The 21,311-nt window shown below is 46.0% G+C and overlaps 1 protein-coding gene across 3 annotated transcripts in view; it reads left to right on the top strand.

Moving 5' to 3' along the window:
- The window catches only part of GUCY2D (guanylate cyclase 2D, retinal), a 42,673-nt gene extending 25,709 nt beyond the window's left edge, over nucleotides 1–16,964 (top strand). For 2 of the 3 annotated variants that reach the window (XM_087916965.1, XM_026722672.2), the window contains 9 exons: nucleotides 101–249; nucleotides 1,360–1,523; nucleotides 2,260–2,452; nucleotides 6,388–6,562; nucleotides 6,716–6,814; nucleotides 11,045–11,139; nucleotides 12,946–13,031; nucleotides 14,405–14,533; nucleotides 15,359–16,964. In XM_087916965.1, coding sequence (XP_087773091.1) covers nucleotides 101–249; nucleotides 1,360–1,523; nucleotides 2,260–2,452; nucleotides 6,388–6,562; nucleotides 6,716–6,814; nucleotides 11,045–11,139; nucleotides 12,946–13,031; nucleotides 14,405–14,492 — 1,049 coding nt within the window. In that variant the 3' untranslated portion in view covers nucleotides 14,493–14,533; nucleotides 15,359–16,964. The remainder of the gene's footprint in view (nucleotides 1–100; nucleotides 250–1,359; nucleotides 1,524–2,259; nucleotides 2,453–6,387; nucleotides 6,563–6,715; nucleotides 6,815–11,044; nucleotides 11,140–12,945; nucleotides 13,032–14,404; nucleotides 14,534–15,358) is intronic. The other variant, XR_015740212.1, reaches the window with a different exon arrangement.
- The last annotated feature ends 4,347 nt before the right edge of the window (nucleotides 16,965–21,311 follow it).

Raw genomic sequence — 21,311 nt, 5'->3', positions numbered from 1 at the left:
GGGCTGTTTCTTTGTTGGGGTCTCCAAGATGGCAATGGGACTTGTGCTGAGGACACCCAGATGAGAACCAACGGGAGCATTTTTCTCTTTGTCTGCTCAGAGATCATCAAGAAGGTGGAGAAACCCCCTCCTCTTTGCCGCCCCTCTGTCTCCATAGACCAGGCGCCGGTTGAGTGTATCCAGCTTATGAAGGAATGCTGGAGCGAACAACCGGACAGGAGACCCCACATCAATCAAGTCTTCGAACAGGTGACTTGAGCCCAGGAGTGGTGGCCAGAGGGGGAAGGAGCCAGCATGCAGGCTAACAAGAGTTGGAAGGAAGGTACCTTAGAGGTCTTCTAGTCCGACCACCGCTCTGCTCAAGCAGGACACTCTATACCCTTTCAGACGAATGGCTGTCCAGTCTCTTCTTAAAAACCACCAGTGATGGAGCACCCACAACCTAGTGGTAGGCCGTTCCACCGATTAAATTGTTAAGAAATATCTCTTTAGTTCGAGGTTGCTTCTCTCCTTTCTTACTTTCCATCCATTGTTAAGTTGTAGCAACGTTTCGGCAGAATCTCATCTGCCATCATCAGGTTTCTGGATTGGGTTCGTCAGATTGTCGGGAGGTCAAAAAGATCTTAAGGAATGACTGGGCAGGCGAGCATCAGGCCAATGGGGCAAGCAAGTGAGTGGCGACTGGGCGACTGGGTAGGGGGCGTGGCCAGCCAGAAGTTACTATAGGTTCGATGACCCATGCCAAATCCTTGGGACCAGTTCGTATGAACCGGTGTGAACCGGCTGAATATCATCACTGATCTATCTATTATCTCTATCTCTGTCTCTCTGTCTGATAGATAGTCTGTCTGCCTACCTGCCTTCCTACCTACCTATCATCTTGTCTTGTTTAATGAAAAGAAGGACTTGGGGTTGACATGATAGCAATCTTCCAATATTTGAGGGGCTGCCCCAAAGAAGAGGGGGAAGTCAAGTTATTCTCCAAAGCCCCCGAAGAAGGCAGGACAAGAAGCAATGGATGGAAACTCGTCAAGGAGAGAAGCGACTTAGAAATAAGGAGAAATTTCCTGACAGTGTTGACAATTAACTGGTGGAACAGCCCGCCACCAGAAGTTGTGGGTGCTCCAACACTGGCGGTTTTCTAGACGAGATTGGACAGCCATCTGTCAGAAATGGTCTAGGTTCTCCGGCTTGACCAGGGTGTTGGACAAGAAGACTTCCAAGGTCCTTTCCACCTCGGTTATTTTGTTGTTATCTAATCTCCCTTTACTATATTCAATATATATTATGTACATAATTTAATATTGAGAGATAAAAGCAGGGTCGGCTTCTAGATCTCTTCCCTTTCTTCTCCCACAGTTCAAAAGCATCAACAAAGGAAGGAAGACTAACATCATCGACTCCATGCTACGTATGCTGGAACAATATTCCAGCAATTTGGAAGACTTAATCCGGGAAAGGACCGAAGAATTGGAAGTTGAGAAGCAGAAGACTGACAGGCTATTAACACAGATGCTGCCCCCGTGAGTCTCTCTCGAAATCCAAAAGACCTTCACCCAGGAGGGTGGTTATTCTGTTAGTCAGACCTTGATTTCCTATTAACTTCACTGAAGTTAACTTTTAACTTAACTTTTAACCTCTTTTAATTTAACTTTTAGCTTAACTTTTAACAACTTTTAACTTAACGTAACTTTTAACTCTTAACTTTTAACTTAACATCTAACTTAACTTTTAACTTAACGTAACTTTTAACTTAACAACTTTTAACTTAACCACCTTTAAGTTAACTTTTAACTTAACTTTTAACAACTTAACTTTTAGCTTAACGTAACTTTTAACTCTTAACTTTTAACTTAACATCTAACTTAACTTTTAATTTAATGTAACTTTTAACTTAACAATTTTTAACTTAACAACCTTTAAGTTAACTTTTAACTTAACTAATTTAACTTTCAACTTAACTTTTAACAACTTAACTTTTAACAACGTAACTTAACGTAACTTTTAACTTAACAACGTTTAACTTAACAACCTTTAAGTTAACTTTTAATGTAATTTTTAACTTAACGTAAGTTTTAACTTAACTCTTAACTTAATGTCAATCTATTGAAAAATGCACTATGCCGGCTAAGAATTCTTCTAATCAAGCAATTTTGGAAGCTGCTAGGTTGCCAGAGTGCAATATTTTTTGGCAAAATTGCCTAACATTTATTTGGCATTTTCAAGGCTCAGCTGACCTTCTGCTTGTCATCCTTTCAGTTCTGTGGCTGAGGCCCTGAAGACCGGGGCACCAGTGGAACCCGAATATTTTGAAGAGGTGACCTTATATTTCAGCGACATCGTGGGCTTCACCACCATCTCGGCCATGAGTGACCCCATTGAGGTGGTTGATCTGCTCAATGATCTATACACCCTCTTCGATGCCATCATCGGCTCCCATGACGTCTATAAGGTGAAGGCAGATCAGCCATCTTGGTTGTGGGTGGAAGTTAGTTTACAAATGAAGGTCAAATCTACGTGTCCCGGGACAATGTTGCAAAATCCAATCTGAGTCAGTTGTTGGGACCGGAGGTTTTGTCTTCCAAGTGTCTGAGTTCCAAGCAGTGGTGGGATTCAACTGGTATAACAACCGGTTTGCTTTGCGCGTGCGCACAGCATTTGAAAACCACCTATATGCAGCTCTAAAACTTATCTTCTGTTGCAGTCCCAGTGAGAAAAACAGCTGTCATGCCCTTGTCGGAGTCTAAATCCGAGGAGGAAGATGAACAGCTGACAGGGAGTGGTAGTGTGTCTCCATTGGCTGTGGAGGAAACTGGGGAAGGGCAAAGTCCAGCTGGGCAGAGCAGGGGAGAGGAGAACAAGGGAGAGGGAGTTCAGAGGAAGATCCAGGCCCACCCCTTCTTCATCCTAGGGTATGCAGGGAGGAATGGAGAAAGGAACAACATGGGTTGCTGGCTTATGGGGGAGGAAAGGGCCCTGATTCCCTTCATTAGCCACACCTGGGAAAGAGAATTTAAAAGAGATGCATGCTGAGAGCAGCATTTGCCGGGAACAAACGTGAATTTATTGTGTATTGACTTTGGTTATCTGCGTTCCTGGCATCTTCCCAACGGTGTTGAGTTATTGCCATTCCTTTACGTCTGCAATTCCTCCTCTTGCCCTGCCGGATTAATTACCTCATCTTGCCTTGATTGGACTTACAGTTTGTGTTGACCAAGTTTTGGACTTGATTCTCTGCGGCCAAAGGTTTTTCCTGGGAGAGTTTTCCCCAAGCCAGAAGGTAACCAGGACATTGGGGGCAAAGTTGGAACTAATAAAGGGACTCCTACTGATTATCCGACTGCGTTGTTGTGCCATGCCCCTGGTCAGCACAACAGCTGAGACGCGGCAATTTGCTGTGCCGTGCGAATCAGCTAGGCTGCAAAACACAGAAATAAAGGACAAACTGTGGGCAGGAAAGGGTGGGCAAGGCCAACTAATCACCAGAACTACCAGTTCTCCCGAACCAGTTCAAACCGGCTGAATCTTACCCCCTGGTTCCAAGTAACAGCCCAAACAGAATCAAAACTCTAAGGCCAGAGGCTTCAAAGTATATATTTATTGGGCATGTTGTCAGGATTCTGGCAATTACCCTTATTAAATCAATAGTCTCAAACCAAACTTCCAAAACTTCAAAAGGATTTATTGGGAGTTAACATGTCCGGCACTGCCTGGGTGCAGCCGAGACTCATAATTCACTGTCACCCTTGACCCTGGTTTCCCCCCCTCCCACCCCCCTGGGTGTATCATAATTCATATTCTCCAATGAGACCCTTCCATAGCCCAGAGTCACCAATCACGCTCTCCAGTTAGATCTTTGTGGGGCAGAAACTTCAGTCGCCTAGTTACAATATTTGAAAACATTTATGGAATGCACTTTCGGTTTCCAAGCAGCCGCACTGCTTTTTCGAACCCCTTTCCCCTCTCCCATTCTGTTGGCAACTCTAAAAAGACCGTAGAAATATTTTATGAGTTGACACATGTCACATTGGCACAGCTGGTGAAAACCCGACTCTGAAGTCCCCTGGGTTTTTCCCACCCAATACAAAGTCCAAAGTTCTTCCCCTTGTTACACACAACCAACACGTTCCAATCAGGTCACACTTCCCTTCCCTGGTGATTCTCCTCCAGACCCCTGCAGGTGCTGGTGACCTAAGCTTCCCAAAAGCACGAAGCCGACTCCTCGTCCCAATCAAACCCCTTTTATTTAGGTTAAAGGGAATTCCTCTCCAGCAAAGTCCTGGCCAACAGTCTTTCAAGAGAGTTCACAACTACAGACCTTTATTAGGCTTAGAGAGTTGCCAGGCCAGTATCTTCCAAATGCCACACTGTAGCTGCAATTAGTTGGCAAGAAGTCAGGAACAGATCTTCACCCTAATGAATCGAACTAATTGTCTCCTGCAAACCCCACTCCTCTTTATTCCTTCTGGGAGGGGCCATTCACCATCCACCTCTGCCTTTACTCCCGAGTCGACCCTTGGCAGCTTCTCCTGGCAGCTCTGTGCATGAGCACACTGGGAACAGGCTCCAGCTGTTCTTCTGCCCCACTGATCTCTGACTCCATAGGCAGCTGGGAAATGTCGGACAGCCCTGGCTCCATCTTTGCCTCCGACGCAGAGCCCTCGTCCGAGCCTTCCCCAGACTCCAGGACTGGCCCAGGTTCCTCCCCAACCTTCTCACTGTCCAAATCTGCTGCCAGTTCCGCTGGCCACTGGCGGGGCACAACAGTGGGAGTGTCCTTAGTTCCCAGAAGAAAGAATGTTATTTTGGCTACATATTCCCCCAGCTATCTGTACTCCCCCTTCCCTTTCCCACAGCCCCATCCAGCCTCGCAGTGGCAACCCTGAAGAGGCTTAAAGATGGCTTCAGGGCTCACAACAAGCTTTCTGACTCATGCTGGAACTATCTTCTCTCTGACAAATTGTGTGCTCTGTGTGTGGTATTTATATGGTGCCGGGCATGGCTTCCTAGTTGTCGTTTGGGGTGTTGATGGCTGGCTATTAAGTCATTGGCTGCTGTTTGCTTGGGCTGCCAAGCCTCCTAAGTACTTGATGGGTTGGTGGTAAATCAACATTCCTGTTGACTGACGAGGAATCCTGGCTGTTTTTGTCCTTGCTCGTCTAACAATCTTAGTAGCTGGAAAATTGAATGTCCTTGTTCATTGCAGTGTGATAGCTTGGTGGAGGCAGGGATGGGAAAGAACAGAGGACTAGCTGGCTTTGATGCTTGTTGTCATCAAAGAAGGATCATATAGGACAGTGGCCCCCAACCTTTTTTGTGTCACGGCCCGGTACCGGCATCACAAAATGATCCGCGGCCCGGTACCGGCATCAGCACGCATGACAAGGCAAGGCGAGCCGAGCGACCGGCCAGCCAGCTGTCCCCCGCTTCTCCCCGCCACCTTCAACTTCTCCTTTGTACCTTTGTCGATGGGCTTCGCTTCGGGACGGCTTTGGGACGGTCACTCGGCTCGCCTTACCTTGGGTGCTGAAAGAATCCTCGCACCTTAGTTTCATTTGAAGCCCCCCCCCCCTTCGATGAAACTAAGGCGCAAGGATTCCTTCAGGACCCAAACGCTGGTTTCCAACCAGAAAAGCTCACCCGGAAGCACTTTCTCGTCAAACAAGATGGCGGCGCCCAGCAAACCGGCAGCCCGGTAGGAAATGTTCCACGGACCGGTACCGGTCCGCAGCCCGGTGGTTGGGGACCCCTGATATAGGAGACATGTTAGCAGTATTCCAGTGTCTAAGGGGCTGCCACAAAGAAGAGGCAGTCAAGCTATTCTCCAAAGCACCAGAAGGCAGGAACAAGAAACAACAGGTGGAAACTAACCAAGGAGAGAAGCAGCTTGGAATTAAGGAGGAATTTCCTGAGAGTGAGGACAATTAACCAGTGGAACTGCTTGCCACCAGAAGTTGTGGGCCCTCTGTCCACAGACTGGACAGCCATTTGTCCAGAATGGTATAGGGTCTCTTTGTGGGGGGAGGTTGGACTAATAGACCTCCCTTTCCACTCCGTTATTCTGTTAAGAGAAGAATTTGTTTGGAGAATAGTTTACAAAGCTCTGTTCTGTCTGCAACAAACTCAGGAAGAAATTATTAAATGTTCAAAGAGACTGTGCTTTGAACTGGTTGATAAACGAGTTACTAATGCAATTTTCAGAAAGTACGGAATTTCCAGAAATTTCCACGAAATGCCAAAATCTGGGTTCATTCTGCATCTGCAACATGATTTGAGTGCCAATACCCGATGCTTCCCTTCCCACCTCTCTTCTGGAGCTAAGCCAAGTCCCCCCCCTTTTCCTGAGACCTTTCGGCTGTTTTCACCGCTCCTGTTCTTGATTGACAGGTGGAGACCATTGGCGACGCCTACATGGTAGCTTCTGGGCTGCCGAAACGGAACGGGAAGCGACATGCGGGAGAGATAGCCAACATGTCCCTCGATATCCTCAGCGCGGTTGGTACTTTCAAGATGCGCCATATGCCCGAAGTACCTGTCCGGATACGCATCGGCCTGCACTCCGGTAGGTCACCAGGATGGGGGTGGCAAGGCCGAAGGGTGTCTTTTTATGGTATCTCTGTGCCTTTCCCTTCCTTAAAAATAGGTTGCGTGCCAAAAAGCAGTTGAAACTTGCTCCTGATGTTTAAGAACTGAATTTGTCCGATGTCTTTGACAGGGCCCTGTGTGGCTGGCGTCGTAGGGCTGACGATGCCACGCTACTGTCTCTTTGGGGACACGGTCAACACTGCCTCGCGGATGGAGTCCACCGGCCTTCGTGAGTAATGCATCCTTGGGTTGTGGCCTGTTGGCCGCTGGCTCCTCCAGCAGGCGAATCAGAGGAGGAAGAGATGGAGGAGGCGGAGTCAACAGCCACCAGGTTTGGAGGTGGCTGATGAGGAACAGCTTCATCCAGTGCCTGACATACAGAAGGCAGAGGAGAGGAGAGCAATGGAAATCTATGGGCTGGTCCTCAGGACAGGAGTTCCAAGGGCTGTCCATCAGCCCTCCATTGCAGAGTCAACAGCCCTCAGGTTTAGAGGTGGCTGATGAGGAAGAGGAGGAACAGCTGGATCCAGTGCCTGACACATAGGTGCACAGAAGGCAGAGGAGAGGAGAGCAGTAGAAATCTATGGGCTGGTCCTTGGGGTGGAAGAGCCACAGCTACTAGCAAAGCCCCACCCTAGCTCTGGGGATAAAAGATAAGGGGCGGAAATGAATAGACGTAGCAGACACCTTGGGTTGGAAGGAGCTCCAATGGCCAAGTGTCCGGAGGGAAAACCCACCTAGGGAACATCGGGTGAACAAGTTTTGCAAATCCAGATGCAATCTTCTGCCGTGGACAAGACAGTTTGTTCGTCTGCAAAGAGAAAGAGAGAGAGATATAGATTGTTATGCTCTTTGCATCTCCCCCAGGAGTGTTGGGGAGCCAATCAAGAGGAGAGATCAAGCAAGCAATGAGCCCTCTTGTGTTTACTCAATGAGTCCAGGCTAATTCCCTGTTTGATCTCTCCTCCTGACTGGCTCGCCAACACTCCTGCAGGTGAAGTGAAGGAGATGATGATCTACAACTCTCTCTGCAGACAAAAAAACTGTGCTGTCCAAAGCAGGGAATTAGTCCTCTTGTGTTTATGTTCTGATCCAGCTCCCAAACACGACCACTGGTTGAAGTTAAAGATTCCTTTATTGGGAGCCCCAGCAGCCTTGACAAAACATTTCTCTCTCACCTCAGGCTAACAAGTCTGTCCGGCAGGGAGATAAATAGTTGTCTGTCACATCTATTCATCTTTGCCCCCTGCCTTTTATCCCCAGAGCCAGGGTGGGGCTTCGCTAGCAGCGGTGACTCTTGCATCCCAAGGACCAGCCCATAGATTTCCACTCCTCTCCTCTCCTCAGCCTTCTGTGCATCTGCAGGTCAGGCACTGTACCCAGCTGTTCCTCCTCTTCCTCACCAGCCACCTCCAGACTTGGGGGCTGTTGGCTCTCCATCCGCCTCTGTCTCTCTCTCTCTCTGACAGCTTCATTCCCTCTTCCCCCTTGGAGGACTCAGTTTGCCTTGATGCTCGCCCTGAGTCCCATGCTGTCTCCTCATCTGATTCAGTTGCCGGAGGGACCAGTGGCCGACAGGCCACAACAGTTTACTTAATGAGTCCAGACTAATTCTCTGCTTGTTCTCTTCTGCTGAACCTTTTCTTTTTTTTTTAATTTTATTGGTTTTTAAAAACAAATATAAACAAACAAATTCTTCTGAATGCCTTTGTTTTAGTTTACTTTATTGTCATTGCATCTCGTACAACGAAATCAAGCACCATCTTCAGTGCACATCATGACCATGAAAATAAACACAAACACACATCCTTCACCCTTCACACATCGAACCAGAAACCCCCAACACCACACCAACACTGCACTACACAGCAGAATTCAAAAGAGCTTCTGTCCTGGGATAGAAGCTGTTTTTCAGCCTATTTGTCCTTGTTTTTATTGTCCTGTACTGTCTGCCAGATGGTAATAGTTCAAAAAAGGGGTCCCAGGATGAGATGGATCTTTGAGAATGTTTTGAACTTTCTTAAGGCAGCGGGAGCTATAAAGCTCTTCTGAAGAGGGGAGAGGGCAACCCATGATCTTCTGGGCAATGATATTAACCCTCTGGAGTGCTTTCCTATCTGCTCCTGTGCAATTGGCAAACCATACAGAGGTGCAGTATGTTAAAATGTTCTCTATGGTGCAGCGGTAGAAGGTCACCAGCAGTTTCTCATTCAGTTGTTGTTTTCTGAGAAGCCTCAGGTAGTATAATCTCTGCTGGGCCCTTTTGACCAGGGCTGCAATGTGGGCACCTCAGGTCAGGTCCTCTTTTAGGGTAACACCCAGAAACTTAAAACTGGCCACTTGCTCCCCTCAGTCTTCATTAATAAGCAAGGGCTGGATGTCTGATCTGTTCCTTCTATAGTCCACTATCAGCTCCTTGGTCTTATTGGTGCTGAGGACCAAGTCGTTGTCTCCACACCACGAAAGCAACCATTGGTCCACCTCATCTCGGTAGGCAGACTCATCCACGCCCCCGGAGATGAGTCCCACCACTGTTGTATCATCTGCAAATTTAGCAATAGTATTACTAGCGTGAGCGGGAATGCAGTCATGCCCATAAAGAGTACAGAGTAAGAAACTCAACACGCAACCCTGTGGTGTACCAGTGTTAAGATTAAGGGCTGAAGAGATATGATTACCTAATCTGACCCCCTGTGAGAGGCCAGACAGGAAACCCATACTCCAAAGGCAGATTGAATGAGACAGCCCAAGGTCCAGAAGCTTAGACACTAGTCTACATGGAAGAATTGTGTTAAACGCAGAACTAAAATCCACAAAAAGCCTCCTCACGTAGCGCCCCCTCTGTTCTAGATGAGTCTGAGCAGTGTGAAGAGTGATGGTTATAGCATCCTCTGTAGATCTATTTTGTCTGTATGCAAACTGGTGTTTATCAAATCTTTGTGGAAGACCAGAAATGATGTGCTGGCAGACCAATTTCTCAAAGCACTTCATGATAATTTGAGTCTTATTATAAAAAGCTCAACTGCATCTCTGTTTGGTTTGGTGGCCGCAGTGCCTCAGATAGAAAGTCCCATATAGAGAGTGGTGAGGACAGTCGATAGAAAGTCCCTACAGAGAGTGGTGAGGACAGCGGAGATGATTATAGTCTCACTTCCCATTATTCAAGATGCTGCTGATAAGCACTATGTGCTTAAAGCTCAAAGCCTTGTTAGAAACCCCACACACCCACTTTACGGCCTGTTTCTGTGTCTCCCCTCTGGGAGGAGTTTTCAAAATCTTTCTAGCGTAGGGGGTGTCAAACTTGATTTCATTGAGGACCACGCCATGGTTGGGTTGGCCTTGGGGACCAGGCGGCTAGCTCGACAACACTCGTGTCAGGGGACACTTGTTGTGACTCAAGTGCTCTGCCAGTGGAAACGGAGCTCGGGAGGAGTGTGTGCGGCCTTCCAAACTCCGTTTTTGCTGGCAGATGCACTATGGACCAATCCTTTGCTCTTTTCAGGGCAGCCCCGTAGGCCAGATCTAAGCACCCTGCGGGCTGGATCTGTCCCAAGAGCCTTGAATTCTAAATTCTAAGTCTTACCTACCCTGTTTCCCCCAAAATGCGGCCTACCCCGAAAGTAAAGTCCTAGCTTGATTTTTTTACACTTGTACCCAATATAAGCCCTACACCCAAAATAAGCCCTAATTAAATCCCACCCACTTGAGTGCATGGGTAAAAATTAAACTAGAGCGGGGATGGGGGAATCTGCCCTATTACTTACCTTTGGACAGTTGTAGCCAGGCCTCGCACACCCTGACACCTGCCTGGCCGGCCCATTTCTTCTGCAGCCAGCAAGGTTGGCAAGGCTTTCCTGAAGGCCTCTGGATCTGAGAACAAATCTCCAGATCGATCCAGAACTCTGTTATCGGCTGCTAAGGCCTTCAGAAAAACCTTACCGGCTGCAGAAGAATAAGTTTCTGAAGGCCTCTGACAGTGAAAAGGAGGCTGGGGGTGACACACTCAAGTGAGGTGAGTCAGTGGATGACTTTTCCCCCAGATAAGACCTGGAGCCATTTTTGGTGGGGGAAAAAATAAGACAGTGTCTTATTTTTGGGGAAACACGGTAGTCTCTCCCAGGCAGACATTCTGGGAAGATTCCTGTACTATAGGCAGAGAACAATGAAGTAGCTAGTTTGAAATCTACACACGTAGATCTGGTTGTTCAAAGCTGACAAGGGGAGTCTGTGGGAGAGTGCCAAAACTCACAACAAGATGGTTGTGACCGCACAATGGAAGCCCTGCTTCTTTTAATGTGGTACCCTGCAGCCACCATCACAATTTTTTTCTGAACCACCTCGTACCACCCTGGCAGTTGTGGTTTTGCCGAACCCCCATCTAAACCCCATCTGGGTTGAGGTTCACCTTAAACTGGGCATGTTTTTCCAAGGATGTGTTGGTGTTGTGTCATTTTTGCAGCTTATCGAATTCACGTCAACCTGCGGACAGTGGAGATCCTGCACGCCCTCAAAGAAGGTTACAAGCTCGACTTACGGGGGAAGACAGAGCTGAAGGTATCACAAAATTGCATTTCAAATGCATACATTAAGCAATAATTCAGATAGAGAAAGAGAGAGTGAGAAAAAGATGAAAATTTGCTAAGAAACACATTGTGTACCAGACCAAAAACACAAAAACAAGGGCTAAGAGATCCTTGGTGCTCTCTGAGCCTTGGTAGTTTTCTTGTAGATGTTTCATGATCCAACTAGGTAACATCATCAGTGCTAGAAAGGAGTGGGGTTTGGAGCAGGAGTGGGATTCAATTTTTTTAACAACCGGTTCTGTGGTTATGGCTTAGTTAGTGGGCGTGGCTTGGTGGTCATGTGACTGGGTGGACATGGCTTGGTGGTCATGTTATTGGCTGGGCGTGGCCAACTCAACATCACTCACATCGAGGCACGCATCTCCTCGCCTGGCCCCTGTGGGATGCTGCAACAGTCGTAAGTGTGAAAAATGGTCATAAGTCACTTTTTTCAGTGCCATTGTAACTTTGAATGGTCACTCTACCCAAGCAAAGTACCAGCAAAGGAGGGGAAGAAAACTCCAGAGAAGTTCCTGAGACAGGAAGTCTAGTCCTGCCAAGAATGCAATAAGGGTGAATGGAGAGGCAGTTTCTGTAAGCAACACCAGAATGTTTCCTTCCTGCCTCCCTTACAGGATTAGCCCTGTAATTTCTTCTAACATCCGGTTCTCCCAACTGCTTAGAATGTTAACAACCGGTTCTAGCGAATAGGTGCGAACGGGTAGAATCCCACCCCTGATTTGGAGAGTGGAAGAAGATGAAGTGGAGGAGGAGGAAGAGGAGGACTGTGGGGTTCTTGGTGCTCTCTGAGCTTGGCTGTTTGCATTTAGACATTTCATTACCTAACCAGGTAACATCATCAGTGCTAGAAAGGAGTGGGGTTTGCAAAGTGGAAGAAGGTGAAGGGGAGGAGGAGGAGGAGCAGGAGGAGGAAGGGGGAGGAGAAGGAGGAAGAGGGAAGGGGGAGGAGGAGTTTAACAGCAGGACGAAGCCATAAAGAACACCCCAGTTAAGGAACAACCAACTCAGACAATCAATGAAATGATAAACAACAATCTATTCAATGGACCATGAAGAACATCCCCATAATAGAGAGCAAACGAGAGGTGGTATTCAGCAGGTTCTGATCAGTTCTAGAGAACCGGTCGCGGAAATTTTGAGTAGTTCGGAGAACCGGCAAATACCCCCTCTGATTGGAGATTTTGCTGTATCCTTCCCCTGTCACGCCCACCAAGCCACACCCACAGAACTGGTAGTAAAAAAAAAAAATTGAATTCTACCACTGGAGCAAACCCTTCTAGCTCTGATGATGTTCCCTAGTTGGGTCATGAAATGTCTGCAAGACAGCCATCCATTTCAAAGAGCGCCAAGAACCCCACAGTCCTCTTCCTCTTCCTCCTCTTTTTCTTCCTCTTTCTCCTCCTCCTCTTGCTCTTCCTCCTCCTCATCTTCTCTACAAACCTCACTCCCTTCTAGCACTGACGATGTTCTCTAGCCGGGTCGCAAAATGTCTCCAAGAAAGCCAGCTAGCTCAGAGAGCGTTAAAGACCCCCACCGTTCACCCTGAGCTACAACTATCCTCTTCTATATTATCTTCTATAAGGAACAAAAATAATAATAATAATAATAATTAAGGAACGTGCCTGCGGACCTGTGGGCAAACTTTGGAGAAATGGCTAAAAATAAATTACAAGAGGTTGCTGAAACAGGGGGAAACCAATGAGGTTGGGGTGGGGTGGGAAAGAAATCAGCAATGTTTAATTTTACCTTGATCGGATGCATCTCGCTTCCTCTTTAGGGAAAAGGCACGGAAGACACTTATTGGCTCATCGGTCGCGACGGCTTCACCAAACCTATTCCTACTCCCCCAGACCTGAAGCCGGGGTGAGAGGGCACCTCCTTTCGAAAAGGATCTGGTTTCACCAAGAGTTGGGGCAGTGACTGGGGCAATCGGTCAGAATAGAGCTGGAAAGGGGCCTTAGAGGTCTTCTAGTCCAACCCCCGGCTTAGGCAGGAGACCATTTGAGACAAATATGTAATATAATCAGAATAGACCTGGAAAGGGACCTTGGTGGTCTTCTAGTCTTCTGGAATAGTCTAAGATCTCCCGCTTGAACAGGAGGCTCGACTAGAAGACCTCCAAGGTGCCATTCCGTTCTTCTATTAGATAGAGCTCCCTCTACAACTTGAGAGGTACAGTAGCCTGGAGGTGGAGCTCTCGCCTCACAATCAGGAGGCTGTGAGTTCGATCCTAGGCAGAGGCAGATATTTCTCTGAGAATGTATCTGCTGAACAAAACTCCGCATCGGTGACAGGAAAGGGCATCCGGCCAGTAAACACTCAGCTCTCCATTCCGTTGCTCAGAGTCCCACCCTGCAAGGGATTATGGGGTCGTTAAAAGAGTTTAGGGCTCAAAAAGAGGTACGGACTCCTAGAATCAAGAAATGGAAGAGACCTTGACCCATCTAGTCTGACCCACTACTGAGCCTCCCTCCAGCCATGGAGCCTCCAAGAGGGAGGCTGTTCCACTGCTTCAGAGTCCTGAAATGCCCCCTTGTTTTGAGTTTGGATCTCTACAATGTCCATTTTTTTTTTTGTTGCTGCTGTTGTCTGTGCAGATTCCCCATTATTCAGTTCAGGGTTGTCCCCAAGGTGCTTTTTCAGAAGGCAAGTGGACTTGGTTAGACTTTGTCCATTTCTAGTTTGTGTTCCATCTCTTCCGTGGACACCTGGGTGACTCAATACACACCTTTATGGATATCCCTTCAGGCATTGGAAGCTGGGTAACGTGCAGGGGTGCGATTCAACCAGCGAAACAACCCATTCGGTGAGCACGTGCTTTGTGCACGTATGTGTGCCGAGCGTTTGCTACTGACCTCCAACAACCCCTGTCTCTTAAACAGCTGACACGCGGCAACCCACTGTGCCACACGAATCAGCTGAGCTTGAAAAACAGGGTATAAAAGCATAGGCCTACAGTCCAGGCAGGCAGGCGGGCCCAACAGCTGATCGTGGGAGCAAACCCAACCAGTTCGCTCTCAGCTGATCCTTGGAGCTATCGGTTCACCTGAAACGGGCCGAACCGGTAGAATCCCACCCCTGGTAACGTGTCTTCCCTCAACCATTCTTCTTTAGACTGGACTCACCTGGTTTCTTTCAATGTTCTCTAGAAGGTTTTCAGCCTCCCAAGCCCTTCCCCATTCTGGTCCTGCTTCTGTCTAGTCCAGACCTTTCGTGGTTTGCTCTCTTTCCTTCAGGGCGAGCAGCCACGGGATCAGCATGGATGAAATTCCTGAGGATCGGAAGCAGAAGTTACAGAAAGCCCGTCCAGGACAGAAAATGTAATCTGGGAGGAAGACCGCTGCATGACATCGGTTGGGATGGAGGTGAGGCTGCGATGGGATCAAGCTTGCACTGTGGCTGCATCCGTTAGTCTTTCTTTCGAAGCGGCGGGGATCAGAGATCCTTCCCTTTCTTTGTCATGAAGTGAAGACTCTATATTGTTACGTCTTGTTATGTTACGTTACGTTATGTAATACTATACCGTGCTAGGCTATGCTTTATTTTATTTACTGTACTATAGTAAAATACAGTATAGTACCGTAATGGCGAACCTATGGCATTCGGCTGTGGAAACTGAGAGAGCACTCCCAGTGTGCAAGCTGAGGTTCCGACTCTGGCGTGCGCATGCATGCTGGTCAGCTGGTCTTTGCATGTGCACGCACGCCAGGAACCGGAAGACCAGGTGGCCAGCACACATGCTCATGCCCAGCACACACACACGCTCTTCCGTTTTCCGGCACTCCCACGCCCCGTACTGAGGAGCTCCCACGCACACACATTCCCATTTCAGCATTCAGTGTCGAAAAGGACCGCCAGCACTGGTATAGTATAGTATACTATATTAGATTATACTACATTAGATGATACTGTGCTAAACTATACTATTAAATTGTTATATTATACTATATTAGAGTCATCAATCATGTTCTCCAGTTAGATCTTTGCTTGGCAGAAACTTCAGTCACCCAGTTACCATCTTTGAAAACATTTGTGGAATGCAGTTTCGGTTTTGCAAGGGACTGCACTGCTCCCCCCTCCCTTTCTGTTGGCAACTCTAAAATGGCCAGAGAAGTATTTTATGAGTTGACAGGGACATCAGAAAGATTTTTTTAAAAAAACATAACCCTTCATTACTCTTCTTTAACCAGGTCAACCAACTCCCAGGAGTTTTCTGCTGAAGGTCTTTGGGCAAATATGCCAGAATGGGACAAATCCACACCTGGGCAGGGAACCATCCCATAATAATCCAAAGGGATGCATCCCTTCCCATCCATACCTTCTGCTACTTTCAAACTTCTAGTGTGTGATGGGACTTTGGCTGGTCTCGGACTTCTTCCTTAACCGTAGGGACAAACGGTGAGATGCATGCTGGGATTTTGGCCAACTTGGTCCTCCTCATTTTGAACTCTTTAGATCAGAGCCAAGGACCTGGTGGGACTTCGGCCAAGCCAGGTATGACGGTTTATTCTTGACTTCCCATTGGAGACTTGCCTGGCTTTTGATAAAGATGGACACCTGGATTCCATAATATCGTTAATTATTTTCTTAGCAAAGAGCAGTGGAGAGAAAGGCCTAAAAAAAAAAAGGAAGACAATGATTTAAAAGAAATTGCAGAGAGACAATCCGGCTGGCTGATCTTGGAGAGCTTTGTGGACACAGCAACAAGGCGACCAAAAGAGACCTTCAAGTTTCTTTGATAGTCTTCTGATTTTCTAGAAGAAATCGAATCCGTGCAAGAAGTGAAGCTGGGATGGAGCTTGGAGATTGGACAGCAAACGAGACAATTTCCGTGGACCAATGAAGGTTGGACTTCGACTCCGATGGCCAACGGTTAGATATCGACATTGCCTCGAAGGGATACTTGTGACAATTTCTATAAAAAAGGGCTTTCTTCTTAAAGAATTTGTTTCCTCTTCCGAGCTAGGAGTCTGAATTTAATTTAATTACTTTATCTCCACCTCAAAAGTAGAGAAGACAAATTAAAGTAGAGACATAGGAAAGGACCAGGCCCCACTGGCTCCACCCAAGAATTTAATTTTTAGTCTATTTTGAGGAGGAACAGGAGAAATTGTGTTAAATCTTGCGTATATTTTTTTAAAAATCTGCTTGAGGATGAGAGACAAAGATAGATTTGGGGATCCAAATTTGGGGAATTTGGCGAAATTGCCTCAAAAGTTCCTTCTGGAAAATAATTGTCTTTAAATGTAGCATCTGTATGTAACTTATTAGCAGTGTTTCTTAACTTTGGTCAGTTTAAGCCGTGTGGACTTCAACTCCTAGAATCCCCCAGCCGGAAGGGGTTGAAGTCCACAAAGCTTAAAAGTGACCAAAATTGAGAAATGTTGTTGTATACCAACCAAACAGGATTTACAAATGCATCCAGCCTTTTCCAACAATTTTGTACAACTTTGAATGTTTCCAGACTGTAATCCAGTTTCTCGCAGTGATTTTCAAACTCAGCATGTTCTGGATTTCAACTCCCAGAATTCCCCGCTTGCTGTGAGATAAGAGAAGACCACTCTATAAAGACCACCAAGGATTAAAAATAGAAATTTATTTTTTATCGAAACCACTACCAAACTACCTTCCATTTAATTATTCGGAGTCTTCCAGGTTAGGTCCATCATTTCAAAATTACTGCTAAAATAATTCCATGTCTGAATTTTAAAGTCTGCTCTCTTTGTAATGGGTTTCCTATAGGGCCAAATTATATACGATATAGATAAGGTTATAATATAAGATTATATAAGAAAATATAAGATTATATTTTCTGGATGGGAAAAAAGCAGTTAACAGGAACCCTTGTGTGCAAAAACAAATATGTTCATTTTTTGGTCTGTTTGATTGACTTAAAATATATTTTGCAAAACTTTCTGAGCCTGCTGTTGTGATTGATTTTCAGTTGGAGGAGGCAAAATGGATTACACAGGATTCAGGGGGAGGCTGAACTGGGGGGAGGGATAAGTGTGTGAAGTTGCGTGTGAGAGTTCATATGAATTGTGTGGAGGTCTTAGCATAAACATTGTCCACTGATAATGCAAAAAAATTGACCAACCACACTATATCGTCCACATTTTTTTGAAGCCCAACCATTCAGAATTCCAGCAATAGATACAAAGACATAAACAACATTCATATGCTGTGCAAATGACACAACCAACAAGCCAACAAGACTAAAACCTGCCATCAAACAACACCCAAGTGAGCGTAGATTAATTCCATGATTAATATCAGATCAACACTCAAGAAGTAAACAATACCCCAATCAAGGAATTGCCAAACAGGTCAACAGTAAACAGTCCAACCAAACAACCTCCAAGGCCGCTCCCGCCAACATTGAAAAAGGCGAATTACTAGGATATAAATTAAGAGCGAATGGCACTCAGCACTGATGATGCTACCTAATTGGGTCATGAAATGTCTGCAAGAAAACAGTCAAGGCCAGAGAGCATCAAGGACCCCACATTCCTCCTCCTCCTCCTCCTCCTCCTCCTCCTCCTCCTCCTCCTCCTCCTCCTCCCTTCTAGCACCGATGATGTTACCTGTTTGATAATGAAACATCTGCATAAAACCCACCAAGCTTAGAACCAAAGGATCCCTTATTTCAACCCTGAGCTACAATCCTTCTCCTTTATTGGAAGGTACTTTTGTTTTAAAGCAGCAACAGAGCCTTTGATAAGGACAATAAACCAATATACCTGATCTTTAGAACATCCACTTAATCGATATTAGAGATCTTCAAAATAGCTTAATTTAACATCTCATGAATCTTGCCTTCTTCAGAGTTAAGAAACTTTAGAGTCTTCAAGATTGGAAGGAACAAACAATTGGGGGAAAAACAGTAGACCCAATTAGGCAACGCCATCAGTGCTAGCAAAAAATGGTGTTTGTTCTCTGTTCGCATACTAGTGCTTTGGCTTGTCAATGTGGATGGAAGTCTTCTTGGGGGATCCTTGATTAGGCTGTCAATCAGTAGCGGTATGCCGGCGGTTTGCACTGGTTCTAGCGATCCGGTAGTTCCAGTCAGCACTTGGCCCCGCCCACCCGGCTCTGCCCTTTCCTGTCCTATATTTCTTCTGTTTGTAGCTCAGCTGATAGGTGCGGAAGAGCGGATATCTGTGCCTCAGCTATTTTACTCACCAGCACAGACGGTAAGTAAGTTTTCATGCTTAAAATTGCCCGTCCTAGAGTGCTCTGCGCACACCCACAGAACTGGTAATAAAATATTTTGAATTCCACCACTGTATCTAATGATGGCTATATAATCATGGCTTGCAGTCCAATCCATGGTTTTGAGTTGAAGGCTGATGGTGACTTGCAGAGGGAAGACGATTCTAACAAAATGAAATTCAGGATAGAGAAAAATAAAATCCTACACTTCAGCAAGAAAAACCCAAAGTACACATGTAGACTGGAGTGAAACCAGGCTTAATAGCAGGAACTGTGAGAGGGATCTTGGAGTCTTAGTGGACAACCAGCTAAATAGGAGCCAGCTGTGTGCAGCAGCAGCCAAAAAAGCTAATGCAATCCTAAACTGCATTAACAGAGGGATACAATCCAGATCAAGGGAGGTACTAATACCCCTCTATAAAGCCTTAGTAAGGCCACACCTAGAACACTGCATCCAGCTTTGGTCACCACATTATAAAAAAGATGTTCAGACTCTAGAAAAAGTGCATAGAAGAGCAACCAGGATGATTAGGGGACTGGAGGCTAAAACATACAATGAACGGTTGCAGGAACTGGGCTTGGCTAGTCTAGGGAAGAGAAGGACCAGGGGAGACATGATAGCAGTCTTCCAATGTTTGAGGGGCTGCCACAGAGAGGAGGAAGGGGGTCAAGCTATTTCCCAAATCACCCAAAGGGCAGACAAGGAATAATGGATGGAAACTGATCAAAGGAGTGATTCAACCTGGAAATAAGGAGAAACTTTCTGACAGTGAGAACAATCAACCAATGGAACAGAAGTTGCCCTCGGAAGTCATTTGAGACCTTCAAGAAGAGAATGGACTCCCATCTGTCAGAAATGGTGAAGGATCTCCTACTTGAGCAGTGGGTTGGACTAGATGACCTACAAGGTCACTTCCAATTCTGATTATCTGTTATCTGATTAATTTCGTTGGGACACTAACACCATCTTTGCAATGGGATCCATACAAAGATTGGACATATTCCCATTCCACCCAGCTTCCCGTAAGTGAAAAATTGCTTCCCAGTATAATAAAAATACACTCCAAGTATGAGGAAGAAAAGGAAATCTTTTCCAGATAACATCAAAATGGGAACCTACTTAACACTCACATTATCTTCCAGACTGTGGAACTGATAGTTCAGGATTTCTGCAATAATCTCCGAATGGCCTTTCTTGGTGGTCAAACATCTATAGACGGGGCTTTCAGCTGGATTTTTGTGCTTCGGACATGCCAACCCATCCATTTTGTGGGGGGAGGGAACCCAACAACGAGCTGTCATTGGCACCTGTGCCAATGTAGTTCCCCTTTCTTTAGAATTTGCGGTCCTGTTTGCCATTCAAGATAACCTTGATCTGATACTCAGTTGTCATCTCCAGGGATGGATGGATTGTAGGGCCACGGGGTGGGGCTGGCATGGGGAAATGATTGTGTCAGCTTGGGGAGCCATATTTCACTTAGAAGCTTGAAGGCTGCTGTTAGGGATACACCCTAGCAGAATCTGTAAGGCAGGCAGGCAAAATATGTGACATAAACGTTTTGTAGCTTACACTCAGTAAAACAGATTCATAGTGCTAGTTAAATAGTTTATTCCAGCAAGAGTTTTAGCATAGTCAAACAGTCCATATATCATTCACTAATTCAGTCCGTCCGGGGATTATTCAGTTGCAAATTCCAGTGTCGAAAAAGAGGTCAGTAAACTTACAAATATCAGTCCAGTAATATATCTCCTCGCAGTAGAGATATGAAGAAGTCAAACCTCCTTTCTTCCTCCAGCAACTCAGCAGTAGGGAAAACACGCAGTTAACAAACCATCAATCCATCAAACCAGCAATCATCAGGAATCGTCAGCAAATTGTCAGGTTCTCTTGCTCCCTCTTATGGCGGTTCACAACCGCACCCAAAATTACATGCTTTGCAGTTTAAAGTGACACACACTTAAACTTACTATCATAGTTTATATATATTATTTTACCCAAACTACGTTAGGTAATCTTGTTATTCCTAACAGCTGCCCCATTTAGTACCTGGGGACTTGGGAGGAGGGACTTTATAGAGAGGTCAAAGATTAGACTCCACAACAGTCTAATTACGATCTTTTTTTTGCTTTGGTTGTTAACCCTAACCCTAAGCCCACCCCATGGCCCTACAATGCCTCCCCCACCCCATCCTGAAGATGTTGAGTGTTGAGCCTGAAGTTGGGGTAAGTGTAGCCATTTTATTTAGCTCATTTCTTTTTGAATGGGTTTCATCTCTTAAACACCCGGCAGGTACCTTGAATGTCAAACAGGAACACAAATTCTAAAGAAAGAGAACTACATTTGCACAGGTGACAATGGCAGCTTGTTAGGGATGGATGGGGGTGGTGGAAGGCTGCTCAAAATGTCTTGCCCTCCCTCCAAAATGGATGGGTTGATAGTCAAATCATACTAGACAACAAATAAAACAATATACATTGTAAAGATTCAACCAACATGGTTACGGTCATAAGTGGGAAGAGACAGGTAATAGGAAGGATGAGAAGAAGAATACAGTCTTACTAAGTAATTTGACAGTGTTGAGGGAATGATTTGTTTAGCAGAGTGATGGCATGCAGGGAAAAACTGTCCTTGTGTCTAGTTGTTGTGTTGTGTAATGCTCTATAGCATCGTTTTGAGGGTAGGAGTTGAAACAGTTTATGTCAGGATGTGAGGGGTCTGTAAATATTTTCACAGCCCTCTTTTTGACTCGTGCAGTATAACAGGTCCTCGATGGAAGGCAGGTGGGTAGTAATTGTTTTTTTCTGCAGTCCTAATTATCCTCTGGAGTCTGTGTCTGTCTTGTTGGGTCACAGAACCAAACCAGATAGTTACAGAGGTGCAGATGATAGACTCCATCATTCCTCTGTAGAACTGGATCATCAGCTCCTTGT

The sequence above is a fragment of the Pseudonaja textilis genome, chromosome Z, assembly GCF_049901715.1.
Source record: "Pseudonaja textilis isolate UNSWEBS1 chromosome Z, rPseTex1.2, whole genome shotgun sequence".
In the NCBI taxonomy this organism is placed as follows: domain Eukaryota; kingdom Metazoa; phylum Chordata; class Lepidosauria; order Squamata; family Elapidae; genus Pseudonaja; species Pseudonaja textilis.
Note: the sequence above shows the minus strand (reverse complement) of the source record. Positions and strands in the feature narration are given on the sequence as shown.